The sequence below is a fragment of the Bombina bombina genome, chromosome 6 (assembly GCF_027579735.1).
Source record: "Bombina bombina isolate aBomBom1 chromosome 6, aBomBom1.pri, whole genome shotgun sequence".
Classification (NCBI taxonomy): domain Eukaryota; kingdom Metazoa; phylum Chordata; class Amphibia; order Anura; family Bombinatoridae; genus Bombina; species Bombina bombina.
In genome coordinates this window covers 619,160,392-619,182,949 of record NC_069504.1, presented here as the reverse complement: position 1 = coordinate 619,182,949, position 22,558 = coordinate 619,160,392, and the positions used below count along the sequence as shown (strand labels likewise).

At 41.7% G+C, this 22,558-nt stretch overlaps 1 protein-coding gene across 4 annotated transcripts in view; it reads left to right on the top strand.

Annotated features, from left to right (window-relative positions):
- The window catches only part of CHD2 (chromodomain helicase DNA binding protein 2), a 1,035,232-nt gene extending 1,013,014 nt beyond the window's left edge, over positions 1–22,218 (top strand). For all 4 annotated transcript variants that reach the window (XM_053717628.1, XM_053717629.1, XM_053717630.1 and 1 more), the window contains one exon: positions 18,088–22,218. In XM_053717628.1, the coding sequence (XP_053573603.1) occupies positions 18,088–18,397 (310 nt within the window). In that variant the 3' untranslated portion in view covers positions 18,398–22,218. The remainder of the gene's footprint in view (positions 1–18,087) is intronic.
- Positions 22,219–22,558: the final 340 nt, after the last annotated feature.

Sequence of the window (22,558 nt, the reverse complement as noted above, 5' to 3'; positions counted from 1 at the left end):
ATACAATATAAATATTTAATTGTACTAAATTGGTATATATATATATATATATATATATATATATATATATATATATATTTGTTTCTTATAGGTATACCCATAAATACAATTGTATTTGTATATTGCATATTATAGGTTTTCCCTAACTTATTTTTTCTTACTAGTTAATAATAGCTATTGGTATCCTCATTATCATACTATAACATACATGGTCTATCCCCACAACACTGTGTCCTTAACTTAAATGTAAGACTGACACTTTAGGGGTTAAAATAGGTGTAAGCTTAATTAAGCATTAACCAATTACAGATGAGATGTGGCTTTAAGTAGCATGCACCTGTGTTCTGTATTTTATGTCTAGGACTACGATCTGATATGACCGAAACCGTTCAGACTTTGTTTTTTATTGCTCAACCTTTTTTTGTCTGAAATATGGAGTCTGCCTACTTTTAATGAGACTTAAATAAATTTTGTATATGTTTTACTTTTTCTGAGAGAGACACTGGATTTATTTGCCCATCACTATAGTCCACTTTGCAAAGGAACTTTTTGGAACTCTTTTCATACATTTTTTTTAGTTCAAAATTTTTGGCTATGTAATTTGACTTCAGAGCTCAATATATCAAGTAAAGAACGACTATTATTGCTAGTCTGTTTAACATGTCTGAACTTCAGGAAACTACTTGTTCTACGTGTTTGGATGCCATTGTGGAACCCCCTCTTACTTTTTGTCCCTCATGTACTGAAAGGGCCTTACAATGTAAAGAGCAGATTTTCTTTAAGGAAAGTGTGTCTAAGGATGCTTCTCAGTCTGATGAGAATCAGGGTATGCCGCTACTTTCTCCCCAAGCGTCACAACCTTTAACGCCCACGAAAGCGACGCCGGGTTCTTCAACCGCGTCTACTTCATTTACTCTGCAGGATATGGCTGCAGTTATGTCATCTACCCTTACAGAGGTTTCATCTAAGTTGCCAGTGTTACAGGGCAAACGCAGCAGGACAGAAGTCAATTTGAATACTGCGACCTCTGATGCTTTGTTGGCTATTTCCGATGTACCCTCACAGGGATCTGAATTGGGGGTCAGGGAACTTCTATCTGAGGGGGAACTTTCCGATTCGGGAAGTATGTTACCTCAGACGTAAGCTTGAACACCTCCGCCTGTTACTTCGGGAGGTTTTAGCTACTCTGGATGACTGTGACTCTACTGTGGTACCACCAGAGAAATTGTGTAAGATGGACAAATACTTAGAGGTGCCTGCTTACTCTGATGTTTTTCCGGTTCCTAAGAGAATCTCGGAGATTATTACGTGGGAATGGGAAAGACTGGGTATCCCGTTCTCACCTTATCCTAATTTTAAGAAAATTTATACCATATCTGACACTGTTCGGGACTCTTGGCAGACAGTCCCTAAGGTGGAGGGAGCTATATCTACCCTGGCTAAGCGTACAACTATTCCTATTGAGGACAGTTGTGCTTTTAAAGACCCTAGGATAAGAAATTGGAGGGTCTTCTGAAAAAGTTATTTATTCATCAGGGTTTCCTTTTACAACCGACGGCCTGCATTGTACCAGATACCACTGCGGCGGCCTTCTGGTTTGACGCCTTAGAAGAGTCTCTTAAGACGGAGACCACTTTAGAGGAAATTTAAGATAGAATTAAGGCTCTTAAGCTGGCTAATTATTTTATTACGGATGCTGCCTTTCAGATTGCCAAATTGGCGGCTAAGAATGCCGGATTTGCCATTTTAACGCCTAGAGCGTTATGGTTAAAATCTTGGTATGCTGATGTGTGATCTAAGTCAAAGCTTTTGGCTATTCCTTTCAAAGGAAAAACCCTATTCGGGCCTGACTTGAAAGAAATCATTTCTGACATTACAGGAGGTAAGGGTCATATCCTACCTCGGCATAGAACAGCTAAATTGAGGGGTAAACAAAATAATTTCTCCAACATAGGTGTGTCCGGTCCACGGCGTCATCCTTACTTGTGGGATATTCTCTTCCCCAACAGGAAATGGCAAAGAGTCCCAGCAAAGCTGGCCACATAGTCCCTCCTAGGCTCCGCCCACCCCAGTCATTCTCCACGGAGATGGTTAAGAGTTTTTTGGTGTTTAAATGTAGTTTTTATTCTTCTATCAAGTGTTTGTTATTTTAAAATAGTGCTGGTATGTACTATTTACTCTGAAACAGAAAAGGATGAAGATTTCTGTTTGTGAGAGGAAGATGATTTTAGCAGACAGTAACTAAAATCGATTGCTGTTTCCACATAGGACTGTTGAGATGAAGTAACTTCAGTTGGGGGAAACAGTTAGCAGACTTTTCTGCTTAAGGTATGACTAGCCATATTTCTAACAAGACCATGTAATGCTGGAAGGCTGTCATTTCCCCTCATGGGGACCGGTAAGCCATTTTCTTAGTCAAACAAACAGAATAAAGGGCTTATTATGGGCTAAAAAACTGGTAGACATTCTTATGGGCTAAATCGATTGATTTATTTGGGCATTTTATTCATATTTATTCTGACAATTTGCATTTATAAACTTTGGGAACGTTTATTAAACGGCAGGCACTGTGTTAGACACCTTTTCCAGTCAGGGGGCCTTCCTAGTTATAGACTGAGCCTCATTTTCGCGCCATTACTGCGCAGTTGTTTTTTGAGAGCAGGGCATGCAGATGCATGTGTGAGGATCTAAAAATTGCTGGAAAAGCTTCTAGAAGGCGTCAATTGGTATCGTATTCCCCTCTGGGCTTGGTTGGGTCTCAGCAAAGACTATAGCTGGGACTGTATAGGGGTTAAATTTATAAACGGCTCCGGTTCCGTTATTTTAAGGGTTAAAGCTCTGAAATTTGGTGTGCAATACTATTAATGCTTTAAGACACTGTGGTGAAATTTTGGTAATTTTTGAACAATTCCTTCATACTTTTTCACATATTCAGTAATAAAGTGTTTTCTGTTTAAAATTTAAAGAGACAGTAACGGTTTTGTTTTAAAACGTTTTTTGTGCTTTGTTGACAAGTTTAAGCCTGTTTAACATGTCTGTACCTTCAGATAAGCTATGTTCTATATGTATGAAAGCCAATGTGTCTCCCCATTTAAATTTATGTGATAATTGTGCCATAGCGTCCAAACAAAGTAAGGACAGTACTGCCACAGATAATGAAATTGCCCAAGATAATTCCTCAGATGAGGGGAGTAAACATGATACTACATCATCTCCTACTGTGTCTACACCAGTTTTGCCCATGCAGGAGGCCCCTAGTACATCTAGTGCGCCAATGCTTATTACCATGCAACAATTAACGGCTGTAATGGATAACTCCATAGCAAATATTTTATCCAAAATGCCTATTTATCAGAGAAAGCGCGATTGCTCTGTTTTAAACACTGAAGAGCAGGAGGGCGCTGATGATAATTGTTCTGTCATACCCTCACACCAATCTGAAGGGGCCATGAGGGAGGTTTTGTCAGATGGAGAAATCTCAGATTCAGGAAAGATTTCTCAACAAGCTGAACCTGATGTTGTGACATTTAAATTTAAATTAAAACATCTCCGCGCACTGCTTAAGGAGGTGTTATCTACTCTGGATGATTGTGACAACTTGGTCATTCCAGAGAAATTATGCAAGATGGACAAGTTCCTAGAGGTTCCGGTGCACCCCAACGTTTTTCCTATACCCAAGCGGGTGGCGGACATAGTAAATAAGGAGTGGGAAAAGTCCGGCATACCTTTTGTTCCCCCCCCCCCCCCCCCTATATTTAAGAAATTTTCTCCAACATAGGTGTGTCCGGTCCACGGCCATGTGGGATATTCTCCTCCCCAACAGGAAATGGCAAAGAGCCCAGCAAAGCTGGTCACATGATCCCTCCTAGGCTCCGCCTACCCCAGTCATTCTCTTTGCCGTTGTACAGGCAACATCTCCACGGAGATGGCTTAGAGTTTTTTAGTGTTTAACTGTAGTTTTTATTATTCAATCAAGAGTTTGTTATTTTGAAATAGTGCTGGTATGTACTATTTACTCAGAAACAGAAAAGAGATGAAGATTTCTGTTTGTATGAGGAAAATGATTTTAGCAACCGTCACTAAAATCCATGGCTGTTCCACACAGGACTGTTGAGAGCAATTAACTTCAGTTGGGGGAACAGTGTGCAGTCTCTTGCTGCTTGAGGTATGACACATTCTAACAAGACGATGTAATGCTGGAAGCTGTCATTTTCCCTATGGGATCCGGTAAGCCATGTTTATTACGATCGTAAATAAGGGCTTCACAAGGGCTTATTAAAACTGTAGACTTTTTTTGGGCTAAATCGATTCATTATTAACACATATTTAGCCTTGAGGAATCATTTTATCTGGGTATTTTGATATAATAATATCGGCAGGCACTGGTTTAGACACCTTATTCTTTAGGGGCTTTCCCAAAGCATAAGCAGAGCCTCATTTTCGCGCCGGTGTTGCGCACTTGTTTTTGAGAGGCATGGCATGCAGTCGCATGTGAGAGGAGCTCTGATACTTAGAAAAGACTTTCTGAAGGCGTCATTTGGTATCGTATTCCCCTTTGGGCTTGGTTGGGTCTCAGCAAAGCAGATACCAGGGACTGTAAAGGGGTTAAAGTTCAAAACGGCTCCGGTTCCGTTATTTTAAGGGTTAATGCTTCCAATTTTGGTGTGCAATACTTTTAAGGCTTTAAGACACTGTGGTGAAAATTTGGTGAATTTTGAACAATTCCTTCATGTTTTTTCGCAATTGCAGTAATAAAGTGTGTTCAGTTTAAAATTTAAAGTGACAGTAACGGTTTTATTTTAAAACGTTTTTTGTACTTTGTTATCAAGTTTATGCCTGTTTAACATGTCTGAACTACCAGATAGACTGTGTTCTGAATGTGGGGAAGCCAGAATTCCTATTCATTTAAATAAATGTGATTTATGTGATAATGACAATGATGCCCAAGATGATTCCTCAAGTGAGGGGAGTAAGCATGGTACTGCATCATTCCCTCCTTCGTCTACACGAGTCTTGCCCACTCAGGAGGCCCCTAGTACATCTAGCGCGCCAATACTCCTTACTATGCAACAATTAACGGCTGTAATGGATAATTCTGTCAAAAACATTTTAGCCAAAATGAACACTTATCAGCGTAAGCGCGGCTGCTCTGTTTTAGATACTGAAGAGCATGACGACGCTGATAATAATATTTCTGAAGGGCCCCTAACCCAGTCTGATGGGGCCAGGGAGGTTTTGTCTGAGGGAGAAATTACTGATTCAGGGAACATTTCTCAACAGGCTGAACCTGATGTGATTGCATTTAAATTTAAGTTGGAACATCTCCGCATTCTGCTTAAGGAGGTATTATCCACTCTGGATGATTGTGACAAGTTGGTCATCCCAGAGAAACTTTGTAAAATGGACAAGTTCCTAGAGGTGCTGGGGCTCCCAGAAGCTTTTCCTATACCCAAGCGGGTGGCGGACATTGTTAATAAAGAATGGGAAAGGCCCGGTATTCCTTTCGTCCCTCCCCCCATATTTAAAAAATTGTTTCCTATGGTCGACCCCAGAAAGGACTTATGGCAGACAGTCCCCAAGGTCGAGGGAGCGGTTTCCACTTTAAACAAACGCACCACTATACCCATAGAGGATAGTTGTGCTTTCAAAGATCCTATGGATAAAAAATTAGAAGGTTTGCTTAAAAAAATGTTTGTTCAGCAAGGTTACCTTCTACAACCAATTTCATGCATTGTCCCTGTCGCTACAGCCGCATGTTTCTGGTTCGATGATCTGATAAGAGCGGTCGATAGTGATTCTCCTCCTTTGGAGGAGATTATGGACAGAATCAATGCTCTCAAATTGGCTAATTCTTTCACCCTAGACGCCACTTTGCAATTGGCTAGGTTAGCGGCTAAGAATTCTGGGGTTGCTATTGTGGCGCGCAGAGCGCTTTGGTTGAAATCTTGGTCGGCTGATGCGTCTTCCAAGAACAAGCTACTTAACATTCCTTTCAAGGGGAAAACGCTGTTTGGCCCTGACTTGAAAGAGATTATCTCTGATATCACTGGGGGTAAGGGCCACGCCCTTCCTCAGGATCGGCCTTTCAAGGCAAAAAATAAACCTAATTTTCGTCCCTTTCGTAGAAACGGACCAGCCCAAGGTGCTACGTCCTCTAAGCAAGAGGGTAATACTTCTCAAGCCAAGCCAGCTTGGAGACCAATGCAAGGCTGGAACAAGGGAAAGCAGGCCAAGAAACCTGCCACTGCTACCAAGACAGCATGAAATGTTGGCCCCCGATCCGGGACCGGATCTGGTGGGGGGCAGACTCTCTCTCTTCGCTCAGGCTTGGGCAAGAGATGTTCTGGATCCTTGGGCGCTAGAAATAGTCTCCCAAGGTTATCTTCTGGAATTCAAGGGACTTCCCCCAAGGGGGAGGTTCCACAGGTCTCAGTTGTCTTCAGACCACATAAAAAGACAGGCATTCTTACATTGTGTAGAAGACCTGTTAAAAATGGGAGTGATTCATCCTGTTCCATTAAGAGAACAAGGGATGGGGTTCTACTCCAATCTGTTCATAGTTCCCAAAAAAGAGGGAACGTTCAGACCAATCTTAGATCTCAAGATCTTAAACAAGTTTCTCAAGGTTCCATCGTTCAAGATGGAAACCATTCGAACTATTCTTCCTTCCATCCAGGAAGGTCAATTCATGACCACGGTGGATTTAAAGGATGCGTATCTACATATTCCTATCCACAAGGAACATCATCGGTTCCTAAGGTTCGCATTCCTGGACAAACATTACCAGTTCGTGGCGCTTCCTTTCGGATTAGCCACTGCTCCAAGGATTTTCACAAAGGTACTAGGGTCCCTTCTAGCTGTGCTAAGACCAAGGGGCATTGCTGTAGTACCTTACTTGGACGACATTCTGATTCAAGCGTCGTCCCTTCCTCAAGCAAAGGCTCACACGGACATTGTCCTGGCCTTTCTCAGATCTCACGGATGGAAAGTGAACGTGGAAAAGAGTTCTCTATCCCCGTCAACAAGGGTTCCCTTCTTGGGAACAATAATAGACTCCTTAGAAATGAGGATTTTTCTGACAGAGGCCAGAAAAACAAAGCTTCTAGACTCTTGTCGGATACTTCATTCCGTTCCTCTTCCTTCCATAGCTCAGTGCATGGAAGTGATCGGGTTGATGGTAGCGGCAATGGACATAGTTCCTTTTGCGCGCATTCATCTAAGACCATTACAACTGTGCATGCTCAGTCAGTGGAATGGGGACTATACAGACTTGTCTCCGAAGATACAAGTAAATCAGAGGACCAGAGACTCACTCCGTTGGTGGCTGTCCCTGGACAACCTGTCACAAGGGATGACATTCCGCAGACCAGAGTGGGTCATTGTCACGACCGACGCCAGTCTGATGGGCTGGGGCGCGGTCTGGGGATCCCTGAAAGCTCAGGGTCTTTGGTCTCGGGAAGAATCTCTTCTACCGATAAATATTCTGGAACTGAGAGCGATATTCAATGCTCTCAAGGCTTGGCCTCAGCTAGCGAGGGCCAAGTTCATACGGTTTCAATCAGACAACATGACAACTGTTGCGTACATCAACCATCAGGGGGGAACAAGGAGTTCCCTAGCGATGGAAGAAGTGACCAAAATCATTCTATGGGCGGAGTCTCACTCCTGCCACCTGTCTGCTATCCACATCCCAGGAGTGGAAAATTGGGAAGCGGATTTTCTGAGTCGTCAGACATTGCATCCGGGGGAGTGGGACCTCCATCCGGAAATCTTTGCCCAAGTCACTCAGCTGTGGGGCATTCCAGACATGGATCTGATGGCCTCTCGTCAGAACTTCAAAGTTCCTTGCTACGGGTCCAGATCCAGGGATCCCAAGGCGACTCTAGTGGATGCACTAGTAGCACCTTGGACCTTCAAACTAGCTTATGTGTTCCCGCCGTTTCCTCTCATCCCCAGGCTGGTAGCCAGGATCAATCAGGAGAGGGCGTCGGTGATCTTGATAGCTCCTGCGTGGCCACGCAGGACTTGGTATGCAGATCTGGTGAATATGTCATCGGCTCCACCTTGGAAGCTACCTTTGAGACGAGACCTTCTTGTTCAGGGTCCGTTCGAACATCCGAATCTGGTTTCACTCCAGCTGACTGCTTGGAGATTGAACGCTTGATTTTATCGAAGCGAGGGTTCTCAGATTCTGTTATTGATACTCTTGTTCAGGCCAGAAAGCCTGTAACTAGAAAGATTTACCACAAAATTTGGAAAAAATATATCTGTTGGTGTGAATCTAAAGGATTCTCTTGGGACAAGGTTAAGATTCCTAGGATTCTATCCTTCCTTCAAGAAGGATTGGAAAAAGGATTATCTGCAAGTTCCCTGAAGGGACAGATTTCTGCCTTGTCGGTGTTACTTCACAAAAAACTGGCTGCTGTGCCAGATGTTCAAGCCTTTGTTCAGGCTCTGGTTAGAATTAAGCCTGTTTACAAACCTTTGACTCCTCCTTGGAGTCTCAATTTAGTTCTTTCAGTTCTTCAGGGGGTTCCGTTTGAACCCTTGCATTCCGTTGATATTAAGTTATTATCTTGGAAAGTTTTGTTTTTAGTTGCAATTTCTTCTGCTAGAAGAGTTTCAGAATTATCTGCTCTGCAGTGTTCTCCTCCTTATCTGGTGTTCCATGCAGATAAGGTGGTTTTACGTACTAAACCTGGTTTTCTTCCAAAAGTTGTTTCTAACAAAAACATTAACCAGGAGATTATCGTACCTTCTCTGTGTCCGAAACCAGTTTCAAAGAAGGAACGTTTGTTGCACAATTTGGATGTTGTTCGCGCTCTAAAATTCTATTTAGATGCTACAAAGGATTTTAGACAAACATCTTCCTTGTTTGTTGTTTATTCTGGTAAAAGGAGAGGTCAAAAAGCAACTTCTACCTCTCTCTCTTTTTGGATTAAAAGCATCATCAGATTGGCTTACGAGACTGCCGGACGGCAGCCTCCCGAAAGAATCACAGCTCATTCCACTAGGGCTGTGGCTTCCACATGGGCCTTCAAGAACGAGGCTTCTGTTGATCAGATATGTAGGGCAGCGACTTGGTCTTCACTGCACACTTTTACCAAATTTTACAAGTTTGATACTTTTGCTTCTTCTGAGGCTATTTTTGGGAGAAAGGTTTTGCAAGCCGTGGTGCCTTCCATTTAGGTGACCTGATTTGCTCCCTCCCTTCATCCGTGTCCTAAAGCTTTGGTATTGGTTCCCACAAGTAAGGATGACGCCGTGGACCGGACACACCTATGTTGGAGAAAACAGAATTTATGTTTACCTGATAAATTACTTTCTCCAACGGTGTGTCCGGTCCACGGCCCGCCCTGGTTTTTTTAATCAGGTCTGATAATTTATTTTCTTTAACTACAGTCACCACGGTACCATATGGTTTCTCCTATGCAAATATTCCTCCTTAACGTCGGTCGAATGACTGGGGTAGGCGGAGCCTAGGAGGGATCATGTGACCAGCTTTGCTGGGCTCTTTGCCATTTCCTGTTGGGGAGGAGAATATCCCACAAGTAAGGATGACGCCGTGGACCGGACACACCGTTGGAGAAAGTAATTTATCAGGTAAACATAAATTCTGTTATTTCCTATGGTCGACCCCAGAAAGGACTTATGGCAGACAGTCCCTAAGGTCGAGGGGGCAGTTTCTACTCTAAACAAACGCACTACTATTCCTATCGAAGATAGTTGTGCTTTCAAAGATCCTATGGATAAAAAATTTGAGGGTCTGCTTAAAAAGATTTTTGTACAGCAAGGTTACCTTCTACAACCAATTTCGTGCATTGTTTCTGTCACTACAGCAGCGTGTTTCTGGTTCGAGGAACTAGATAAGTTGCTCAGTAGAGAGACTCCATATGAGGAGGTTATGGACAGAGTTCACGCACTTAAATTGGCTAACTCTTTTATTTTAGATGCCGCTTTGCAATTAGCTAGATTAGCGGCGAAAAATTCAGGGTTTGCTATCGTGGCGCGCAGAGCGCTTTGGCTAAAGTCTTGGTCAGCGGATGTGTCATCCAAGACAAAATTGCTTAACATCCCTTTCAAAGGTAAAACTCTATTTGGACCAGAATTGAAAGAGATTATTTCAGACATCACTGGGGGAAAGGGCCACGCCCTTCCACAAGATAGGTCTTTCAAGGCTAAAAATAAGTCTAATTTTTGTCCCTTTCGTAATTTCAGGAACGGACCAGCCTCTAATTCTGCATCCTCTAAGCAAGAGGGTAATGCCTCACAACCCAAACCAGCCTGGAAACCGATGCAAGGCTGGAACAAGGGTAAGCAGGCCAAGAAGCCTGCCGCTGCTAACAAAACAGCATGAAGGAGTAGCCCCCGATCCGGGACCGGATCTAGTGGGGGGCAGACTCTCTCTCTCTTTGCTCAGGCTTGGGCAAGAGATGTTCAGGATCCCTGGGCGCTAGAAATAGTTTCTCAGGGTTATCTCCTGGAATTCAAGGAACTACCCCCAAGGGGAAGGTTCCACATGTCTCACTTATCCTCAAACCAAATAAAGAGACAGGCATTCTTACATTGTGTAGAAGACCTGTTAAAGATGGGAGTGATACACCCAGTTCCAATAAAGGAACAAGGAATGGGATTTTATTCCAATCTCTTCGTAGTTCCCAAAAAAGAGGGAACTTTCAGACCAATTTTGGATTTGAAGATCCTAAACAAATTTCTCAGGGTACCATCATTCAAGATGGAAACCATTCGAACGATTCTACCCACTATCCAGGAAAGTCATTTTATGGCTACCGTGGATCTAAAGGATGCGTACCTACATATTCCTATCCACAAAGAACATCATCAGTTTCTAAGGTTCGCTTTTCTGGACAAGCATTACCAGTTTGTGGCTCTCCCATTCGGGTTAGCCACTGCACCAAGGATTTTCACAAAGTTGCTAGGGTCCCTTCTAGCGTTTCTAAGACCGAGGGGCATTGCAGTAGTACCTTACTTGGACGACATTCTAATACAAGCGTTGTCCCTGTCAAAAGCAAAGGCTCATACGGACATCGTTCTAGCCTTTCTCAGATCACACGGATGGAAAGTGAACATAGAAAAGAGTTCTCTGTCTCCGTCAACAAGAGTTCCCTTCTTGGGAACAATAATAGATTCCTTAGAAATGAGGATTTTTCTGACAGAGGTCAGAAAATCAAAACTTCTAAGCTCTTGTCAAGTGCTTCATTCTGTTCCTCGTCCTTCCATAGCGCAGTGCATGGAAGTAGTAGGGTTGATGGTTGCAACAATGGACATACTTCCTTTTGCACGAATTCATCTAAGACCATTACAACTGTGCATGCTCAAACAGTGGAATGGGGATTATACAGACTTGTCTCCAATGATTCAAGTAGATCAAAAGACCAGAGATTCACTCCGTTGGTGGCTGACCCTGGACCATCTGTCCCAGGGAATGAGCTTCCGCAGACCAGAGTGGGTCATTGTCACGACCGACGCCAGTCTAGTGGGCTGGGGCGCAGTCTGGGAATCCCTGAAAGCTCAGGGTCTATGGTCTCGGGAAGAGTCTCTTCTCCCGATAAACATTCTGGAACTGAGAGCGATACTCAATGCTCTCAGGGCTTGGCCTCAACTAGCAAAGGCCAGATTCATAAGGTTCCAATCAGACAACATGACGACCGTTGCATATATCAATCATCAGGGGGGAACAAGGAGTTCCCTGGCGATGAAAGAAGTGACCAAAATAATTCAATGGGCGGAGGATCACTCCTGCCACCTGTCTGCGATCCACATCCCAGGAGTGGAAAACTGGGAGGCGGATTTTCTGAGTCGTCAGACATTCCATCCGGGGGAGTGGGAACTCCATCCGGAGATCTTTGCCCAAATAACTCAATTATGGGGCATTCCAGACATGGATCTGATGGCGTCTCGTCAGAACTTCAAGGTTCCTTGCTACGGGTCCAGATCCAGGGATCCCAAGGCGACTCTAGTAGATGCACTAGTAGCACCTTGGACCTTCAACCTAGCTTATGTATTTCCACCGTTTCCTCTCATTCCCAGGCTGATAGCCAGGATCAATCAGGAGAGGGCCTCGGTGATCTTGATAGCTCCTGCGTGGCCACGCAGGACTTGGTATGCAGACCTGGTGAATATGTCATCGGCTCCACCATGGAAGCTACCTTTGAGACAGGACCTTCTTGTTCAGGGTCCATTCGAACATCCAAATCTGGTCTCCCTCCAGCTGACGGCTTGGAGATTGAACGCTTGATTCTATCGAAGCGTGGGTTTTCAGATTCTGTGATAGATACTCTGGTTCAGGCCAGAAAACCGGTAACTAGAAAAATTTACCATAAAATATGGAAGAAATATATCTGTTGGTGTGAATCCAAAGGATTCCCATGGAATAAGATAAAGATTCCTAGGATTCTCTCCTTTCTACAAGAAGGTTTGGAGAAAGGATTATCTGCAAGTTCTCTAAAGGGACAGATCTCTGCTTTATCTGTCTTACTACACAAAAGACTGGCAGCTGTGCCAGATGTTCAAGCATTTGTTCAGGCTCTGGTTAGGATCAAGCCTGTTTACAGACCTTTGACTCCTCCCTGGAGTCTAAATCTAGTTCTTTCAGTTCTTCAAGGGGGTTCCGTTTGAACCTTTACATTCCATAGATATTAAGTTACTATCTTGGAAAGTTTTGTTTTTGGTTACAATTTCTTCTGCTAGAAGAGTTTCAGAGTTATCTGCTCTGCAGTGTTCTCCGCCCTATCTGGTGTTCCATGCAGATAAGGTGGTTTTGCGTACTAAGCCTGGTTTTCTTCCTAAGGTTGTTTCTAACAAAAATATTAACCAGGAGATAGTTGTACCTTCTTTGTGTCCGAATCCAGTTTCAAAGAAGGAACGTTTGTTACACAATTTGGACGTAGTCCGTGCTCTAAAATTCTATTTAGAGGCTACAAAAGATTTCAGACAAACATCTTCCTTGTTTGTTGTTTATTCTGGTAAAAGGAGAGGTCAAAAAGCGACTTCTACCTCTCTTTCCTTTTGGCTTAAAAGCATCATCCGATTGGCTTATGAGACTGCCGGACGGCAGCCTCCTGAAAGAATCACAGCTCACTCCATTAGGGCTGTGGCTTCCACATGGGCCTTCAAGAACGAGGCTTCTGTTGACCAGATATGTAAGGCAGCGACTTGGTCTTCACTGCACACTTTTGCCAAATTTTACAAATTTGATACTTTTGCTTCTTCGGAGGCTATTTTTGGGAGAAAGGTTTTGCAAGCTGTGGTGCCTTCCGTTTAGGTAACCTGATTTGCTCCCTCCCTTCATCCGTGTCCTAAAGCTTTGGTATTGGTTCCCACAAGTAAGGATGACGCCGTGGACCGGACACACCTATGTTGGAGAAAACAGAATTTATGCTTACCTGATAAATTACTTTCTCCAACGGTGTGTCCGGTCCACGGCCCGCCCTGGTTTTTTAATCAGGTCTGATGAATTATTTTCTCTAACTACAGTCACCACGGTACCATATGGTTTCTCCTATATATATTTCCTCCTGTCCGTCGGTCGAATGACTGGGGTGGGCGGAGCCTAGGAGGGACTATGTGGCCAGCTTTGCTGGAACTCTTTGCCATTTCTTGTTGAGGAAGAGAATATCCCACAAGTAAGGATGACGCCGTGGACCGGACACACCGTTGGAGAAAGTAATTTATCAGGTAAGCATAAATTCTGTTTTTCGTTCCTTTCGGAACTTCAAAGGAGTACCCTCTTCTTCCGCTAAACAGGAAGGGAATTTTGCTCAGGCCAAGTCCGTCTGGAGACCCAACCAGACTTGGAACAAGGGTAAACAACCCAAGAAGCCCGCTGCTGCTACCAAGACAGCATGAAGGGGCGGCCCCCGATCAGGGACCGGCTCTTGTAGGGGGCAGACTTTCTCTCTTTGCCTAGGCTTGGGTAAGAGATGTTCAGGACCCTTGGACACTGGAAATAGTGTCCCAAGGGTATCAACTGGAATTCAAAAATTCTCTCCCAAGGGGGAGGTTACTTCTTTCACCATTGTCTGTAGACCAGATAAAAAGAGAGGCGTTCTTACGTTGTGTAAAAGACCTTTCTACTATGGGAGTAATTCGTCCCGTTCCAATACTGGAACAGGGGCAGGGGTTTTACTCAAATCTTTTCGTGGTTCCCCAAAAAGAGGGCACATTTCAACCTATTTTAGATCTAAAAAGTTTCTCAGAGTCCCATCCTTCAAGATGGAGACTATTCGAACAATTCTGCCATTGATCCAGGAGGGTCAATATATGACTACCATGGACATGAAGGATGCATATCTTCATATTCCTATCCACAAAGATCATCACCAGTTCCTAAGGTTTGCCTTTCTGGACAAACATTTTCAGTTTGTGGCTCTTCCCTTTGGGTTGGCCACAGCACCCAGGATCTTCACAAAGGTTCTAGGGCCACTTCTGGCGGTTCTCAGACTGCGGGGAATTGCAGTGGCACCTTATCTGGACGATATTCTGATCCAGGCGTCGTCTTACCATCTGACAAACTCTCATACAGACATGGTTCTGTCTTTTCTGAGGACTCACGGGTGGAAGGTGAATCTAGAAAAGAGTTCACTAATTCCACAGACAAGGGTTCCCTTCTTGGGAACTCTAATAGATTCCATATCCATGAAAATGTTCTTGATGGAGGTCAGAAAGGTAAAGATTCTGAATACATGCCGAGCCCTTCAGTCCAATCCTCGGCCATCAGTGGCTTAGTGTATGGAGGTAATTGGATTGATGGTGGCGGCAATGGACATCATTCCGTTTGCTCGTTTTCATCTCAGACCGCTACAACTGAGCATGCTCAGGCAGTGGAATGGATATTATGCAAATTTGTCTCCTCAGATTTAGACCAGGAGACAAGAGACTCTCTTCTTTGGTGGTTGTCGCCGGATCATCTGTCCCAAGGGACGTGCTTCCGCAGACCATCATGGGTTATAGTGACAACGGACGCCAGTCTACTAGGTTGGGGTCATTCTGGAATTCCCTGAAGGCTCAGGGTGTGCGGACTCAGTCGGAGTCTCTACTTCCAATCAATATTCTGGAATTGAGAGCGATATTCAATGCGCTTCAGGCTTGGCCTCAGTTGGCTTCGGCCAAATTAATCCGTTTTCAGTCGGACAACATCACGACTGTGGCTTACATCAATCATCAGGGAGGAACAAGGAGTTCCTTAGCGATGACATAAGTATCCAAGATAATTTGATGGGCGGAGGCTCACTCTTGTTATCTGTCAGCAATCTACATCCCAGGAGTGGACAACTGGGAAGCAGACTTTTTAAGCAGACAGACGTTTCATCCGGGGGAGTGGCAACTCCATCCGGAGGTCTTTGCCACTCTGATTCTCAGATGGGGCAGATCGGAGTTGTATCTGATGGCGTCTCGTCAGAATGCCAAGCTCCCAAGATACGGATCCAGGTCAAGGGATCCTCAGGCCGAACTGATAGATGCCTTGGCAGTTCAACCTAGCTTATGTGTTTCCACCGTTTGCTCTCCTTCCCCGGGTGATTGCACGGATCAAACAGTAGTGGGCTTCGGTAATTCTAATCGCGCCTGCATGGCCTCGCAGGACTTGGTATGCTGATCTAGTGGACATGTCCTCTCTGCCACCGTGGAAGCTTCCATTGAGGCAGGACCTTCTCATTCAGGGACCCTTCCAACATCCGAATCTAGTTTCTCTGCAGCTGACTGCTTGGAGATTGAACGCTTGATTTTATCTAAGCGGGGGTTCTCTGATTCGGTCATTGATACTTTGATTCAGACACGTAAGCCTGTCACTAGAAAGATCTAACATATGATATGGCGTAAATATTTTTATTGGTGCGAATCCAAGGGCTACTCATGGAGTAGAGTTAGGATTCCCAGGATTTTATCTTTTCTCCAAGAAAGATTGGAGAAGGGGTTATCGGCAAGTTCCTTAATGGGACAAATTTCTGCTTTGTCGATTTTACTACACAAGCGTTTGGCAGATGTTCCAGACGTTCAGTCTTTTTGTCAGGCTCTGACCAGAATCAAGCCTGTGTTTAGACCAATTGATCCACCCTGGAGTTTGAATTTAGTTCTTAATGTTCTTCAAGGGGTTCCGTTTGAACCCATGCTTTCCATAGATATTAAGTTGTTATCTTGGAAGGTTTTATTTTTGGTTGCTATTTCTTCTGCTCGTAGAGTTTCAGAGCTTTCAGCGTTACGATGTGACTCTCATCTTATTTTTCATTCTGATAAGGTGGTTTTACGTACCAAACCTGGTTTTCTTCCTAAGGTTGTTTCTAATAAGAATATTAATCAGGAAATTGTTGTTCCTTCATTGTGTCCTAATCCTTCTTCTAAGAAGGAGCGTTTGTTGCATAACTTGGACGTGGTCCGTGCCCTGAAGTTTTACTTGCAGGCGACTAAAGAATTTCATCAATCATCTTCTTTATTTATTGTTTTTTTCTGGAAAGCATAGGGGTCAGAAAGCTACGGCTACCTCTCTTTCTTTTTGGCTGAAGAGTATCATCCGTCTGGCATATGAGACTGCTGGACATATAGTGGCGGTGTAGGGGGTGGCAGATTAGGGGTTAATAAATATAATGTAGCTGGCGGCGGTGTGGGGGGCAGATTAAGGGGTTAATAAATATAATGTAGGTGGCAGCAGTGTAGGGGGTGGCAGATTAGGGGTTAATAAATATAATGTGGGGGGGCAGATTAGGGGTTAATAAATATAATGTAGGTGGCAGTGGGCTCTGGGAGTGGCGGTTTAGGGGTTAAACATTTATTAGAGTTGTGGTGGGTTCTGGGAGCGGTGGTTTAGGAGGTAAACAGTATAGCATAGTGTGGGTGTTTAGTGACAGCTTACCAATAAAGCTGTGAAAAAGCCGGAGAGCAGCGAGATCGATGACTGTTAGTTAACAACAGTCCGCTGCTCATCGCCCCGTACTTGGTGCGCGGCTTTTTGACAGCTTTTTTGGTAACTTTGGAGAGCGTATTCAGGTCCGCGGCAGCGATGTTAGGCGATCTTAGGCAAGCGTATTGGTGCCGTCGAATGCAGGTAAGTTGACGGCTTGATAAATAGATGCCAATGCCTCACTGTACGTGCAGATGCACTCATACTGAGCAAGCTCTGCACTGATGGCGCCCTGATCCCTGAATCAACTTTAGGTGACGTTCCTGGAGCTTGCTGGACTTTATTGGGTGCCCTGAAGCCTTCTTCAAAACAATTTAACCTCTCTTCTTGAAGTTCTTGATGATCCGATAAATGGCTGATTTAGGTGCAATCTAAAAGCATTTTTTTTTAGTTCTCTTGCAGGTAACCATGGTGAACAGAGGAAGAACAAAGATTTCAAGCACCACCCTCCTTTTAAAGCTTCCAGTCTGTTATTCTAACTCAATCAGCATGACAGAGTGGTCTCCAGCCTTGTCAACACTGACACCTGTGTTAACGAGAGAATCACTGACATGATGTCAGCTGGTCCTTTTGTGACATTGCTGAAATGCAGTGGAAATGTTTTTTGGGGGGATTAAGCTCATTTTCATGGCAAAGAGGGACTTTGCAATTACTTGCATTTGATCTGATCACTCTTCATAACATTCTGGAGTATATGCAAATTGCCATTATAAAAACTGAGGCAGCAGACACTGTGAAAATTAATATTTGTGTCATTCTTAAAACTTTTGGCCAGGACTGTATATTTGAACCCACACTAGATTACGGGTGTGCTCAAGGAAACTGATCCTCTTCTCATCAATACAAATGCTAGAAGTAACAGGAATAGACACTTGAACTTTTTATGGACTTTGTTTCAATTAGCAAAGAAACTCTTGTATGTTTTAAATAAAAGATAAATAATTTAAATTAAGTTGCTTATTAATGCCTGTTAAGTTATTTTTGGATCATTTGAAATATTTGTGTTTTATGCTATGTAACAGATACAGAATTTTAAACAGAGGCGTTTTGAGACTTGCCAAGTTCTCTTCCTTTTCCAAGAAAGCCCTATCTATACAAATATCTGTTTCAAATGCAAATATGTTCTCTTCAAGCATATGCATTTTTGTATAAATGTTTTTTTCTCTCTATAGGCATCATCATGATAACAAGCGAAGACGATCTGATGAATTCCGTCCCCAGGGTTACCACCAACAGGACTACAGAAGAATGGGGTCTGATCACAGACCACCCATGGGCTACCATGGTCAAGGGCCTTCTGACCACTATCGCTCATTTCATACAGAAAAGCCTGGTGATTATAAAGGTCCTCATCAGTCTTCATCTTTGTCTGACCCTCGTTCTCCCCCAAAGCCAAGATCCCCACATGAATCAAAATCTCCAATGGACAGGTCATTGGATCAAAAAAACACTGATTTCAACTGGAGTGTGAGAAAAACATAAGGGAGACTTGATTTCATACAGTTCTGAAAACTCTAAGGAGATCAATTATAACAACTTGCATCTTGCTGCTATAGACCATTCATTCAACTCATTGAAGATTAGATGGTTATGGACTCCCAACTTAGATACAGCTACCATGAGGAAGATTTCCAGCACTTGTGCCAAGACAGAATGGTTTTGATCAGTCTTTTTTGTTTTACCCCACACACACTTGCAACACTTTTGTAATGGTTCAGGTGAGCCAACCCCACTTTTTTCTTTGGTTTTATGAATTTAAAACATATAAATTAATTTTTGAAGGAGCTGGTGATAAAACATTTCATATTCAATAATATGTATCCTGATGCAGTTTACATGGCTGAGACATTTAACCCATTGCCTTTGCACTCAACACTGCTAAATGTACTTATAGTTCAGTGCTATCTCTGCAATAGTTGCCTGCATACTCAACATAAAAAATGGTTGCAAGGAGGAGTAGGGGTTATAGGCAAAGATAGCTCCTTTCTGTAACTTCGAAGACCAATATAGGATAATCACTTTTCAGACATTTTGAGAGATTTTCTTGCTGTCCTGGGACCCTCAGAAAACAAACTGTATGAATATGTAAATATAGGAATTTTCAATTTCAGTGTACATAAGTAAAAAAAAAAAAAAATTAAATGCTTTAAAACTTATTTTACTATTAAATCCCTCTCTCTCAGTATTTTTGTAAACTTCTCTGGCAGAATACAACCTTACATAGGTACGTACAGATATTTGATTTTTCTAATGTTGCTATTTTATCTTGTTTCCCACCTTGTATTAGATTGCACTAAATTGTGCTTTATTAGTGGTATCTACAAGATCGCTTATATTCTTCCTAAAGGGCAAGGTATGAATGTCTAGCTATTTTTAAAAGTGGTCCAGGCATATACATTTATGTGGCTTTTGTATATTTACATTTTAGTTTACTGAAAACTTTTCTTATTTATTGGTGTACAGGTTTGTAATTGAAATCAAGGATTTCAATGCACCTTTAATATGGAGTATTTGGAAGTATGATTAGTCACCATACACTAAATGTTCATAAACTGCAATGCCTGTCTCTGCACAAATGTGGAAGAAAATGATATATATTATCATTGAAAGTTTGTTTTTTGTAAAGCTAATGTAAACTCAACAATTATCTATCGCACTGGTTTTCAAACCTGTCTTCAGGCCTCCCTAACAGGTCAGATTTTGAGGATATCTGAACTTGGGCACAGGTGAAATAATCAGCTGATTAGTAAAACATGGTTATTTTACCTGCTTTCACCCAAGGTAATCGTAAAACTCTGGCCTGTTAGGGAGGCCTGATGACAGGTTTGAAAAAAAGGTGCTCTATCAGAAGATTTGTAACCTCTGCACTTTATTTCCTTATGTTTTTGCAGCTAAAGTCTATATACTAGATTTGTACCTGGAAAATTCTATAGTTGGCTAGCATGTCTTTCACTGCCAGAAAAACCTTTTGTAACCTTTTCATAAGACTACTCTCCAATATACAGCTACCACAATCAACTGTTATTGTAAACTAATTATGTACTTTATTTATTAAGTATACATTGTTTTTCTATTCGATATTTGCAGAGTAAACTGTTGGACTGAATTCATTTATGTAGCTTCAAATGCTTTAACTGCTAACCTGTAAATTCAGAAACATTTTCAGTGACTCTTGACAAGATAATTTATAATCAACTCCATTAATGTAATATGTCTCCAGAAAAATAATCCAGTAAATGACTGTTAGATTAAACTGTAAGGTTATGAATTTGTGTCTGTTATGAGTCCTGAAATTTAGATTAAAGAACTCAAGACAAGTTTTTATTGAACATTCTCTAAAAGCTGGTTACACATATGCCACAGTTTGGATTTTTGTTTTAAAGGTTAGCACACACTATTATGATTGTGCTAATATAAATAATTATGGAAAGACATTTTTTTTTTTTTGCACATACAATTAACAAGAAGCCTTGTGTATTGCTATGAGGATTCACATATGCGTTTTGTCTGTGCACTTGCAGAAACCTTTGAGTGCCTTTCAGATGTATTTTACAGTCTGAGTAATTTAAAGCTGTATTTAATTGTGTAAGCTAAACATTTGCTATAACTTATATAGTATGGATCATTTCTAATGAGTCTTGAAAACATTACAAAGGTATCTAGCAACAGTGGGACTTAAGTTGTCTTATAAAACCCCACCCCTCATTAGCATTGTTATAACAAACCTATCAGAAACTTTGATCTGTCACAGAATTGAGTATTAAATGGAAGAGAATTCCCTTTTGCTAAACAAGCTAATCCTGATATTATTATCAACCTTACCACAGATTACGGTAACCAATTTGCGGTTTAAACTACAATGGGAATATAACTGTTTACCGTCACTTTAAAGAGACTTAAAACCTAAACATTTTCTTTCATGATTCAGACGGAACATACAATTTAACAACTTTCCAATTTACTTCTATTATCAAATGTTCTTCGTTTTCTAGTTATCCTTTGTTAAAACGCAGGAAGGTAAGTTCAAGTGAGTGCACGTGTCTGCAGCACTATATGACAGCAGTTTTGCAATGTTATACATTAGCAAGAGCACTAGATGGCAGCACTATTTCCTGTCCTGTAGTATACCAGACGTGTGCGCTTCCTATCTAGATATCTATTCAACAAAGAATAACATAGGAACAATGCAAATTTGATGATGGAAGTCAATCAGAAACTTTTTTAAAAATTGTATTCTCTATCTTAACCATAAAAGAAAATATTTTAGGTTCCTGCTCCTTGTTTAATTAGTATATGTAAAAGTTCTAGACTAAGAGAGCACCATCACACAAACTGAGGAAGACCATGAGCTGCGTGGAGAGCCATGAACAGTATCCTGCTATTTAAGAGTATACAATCATGGTATTATAATTTCCATACAGAAAGAAACAGAACCAAAATAGCTTATCAAGAACAGCACATAAATAAATGTAATATTTGTACCTCATGTTGTTAAACAGTACATTGCTGTTTAATATCCTTTTAACACCCTTCTAAGTGGTAAACGTTTTATTATTTAAGTAGAGGATTCCAGTGTTTGGCTTTGTATGTCAGAAATGCATATATGTTCCACATGAAAATCTTTCTCATATCATTACATATTTTATTTTTGTGAATCTTTTCCAGAAATGTCTGTCTTTTATTAATATTATGATTAAAGTTAAACAGACGGGCTGTAATAACCTTATAATGCTGTAATGTAGGATAACGAGCAGATAAACTGTTTGGCCTTAAAGAGGCATTTACTGTAGATTTTTTCTTCATTGTGTTATTTAACCCCTTAAAGCAATGGGGCTCTCCACTCAAACACCTACTTTGTTAAAAATCAAAGAATAAAACTATTGTATTTAAAGATATTTACCATGATGTTTTGTTTGTTTTTTGTTTGTTTTTTAATTTATGATGATAAACCAAATTGTGGTTTCTGAAATTTAATTTAAAAGATTACATATCATTTCTCCCTTAATGTATTATAGCAAGCACAAAAGTGTTTAAATTTTACATGAGCTGATATAAAAACAGATGAGCAGTTTATTAATTTAAACCAATAGACTTTGTATCCAGCCATCCTGCTTTCTGTATTCTGTCATGAGCGGGTAGGTATGGACTTTTTAGGCAATAATTATTTATCTTTGTGTAAAGGCTATTGTGTTCAGTGTTTTTCTATGTAAATAGGATGTTTATATAGTATTTGTTAAATTTTCCTGTATTGTAAAACTGCTGTACTTTTCATTCCTGTATATTAAAATGTGAGTTTTTCAGAATTTTGATTTCATGCATGTCACTTGTTTTATCTAGGAAATATATTTTTATAATTTGCCTATAAGAGTAAATTTAACATGTAAGCCTTCCATACACAGGCTCAGCTATTACTGCTCCAATACAGGTTCCCTACACTCCCTACTAACTGGAACAACTGAGGGCTTGAGATATTCCCTCTGCATACGCTTGATAGGCTGAAGAGGATTAGGGGGACTGGCAAAAGTGAAAATATAAACTTGACATACACGAAAGGCTCTGCCGTGTGTGAGACCTAAAAAGACTTCCATTAACACCCTGAGTCCACACAGCACAGGTCCCAGCGAGTTAATTCTATCCTCATAA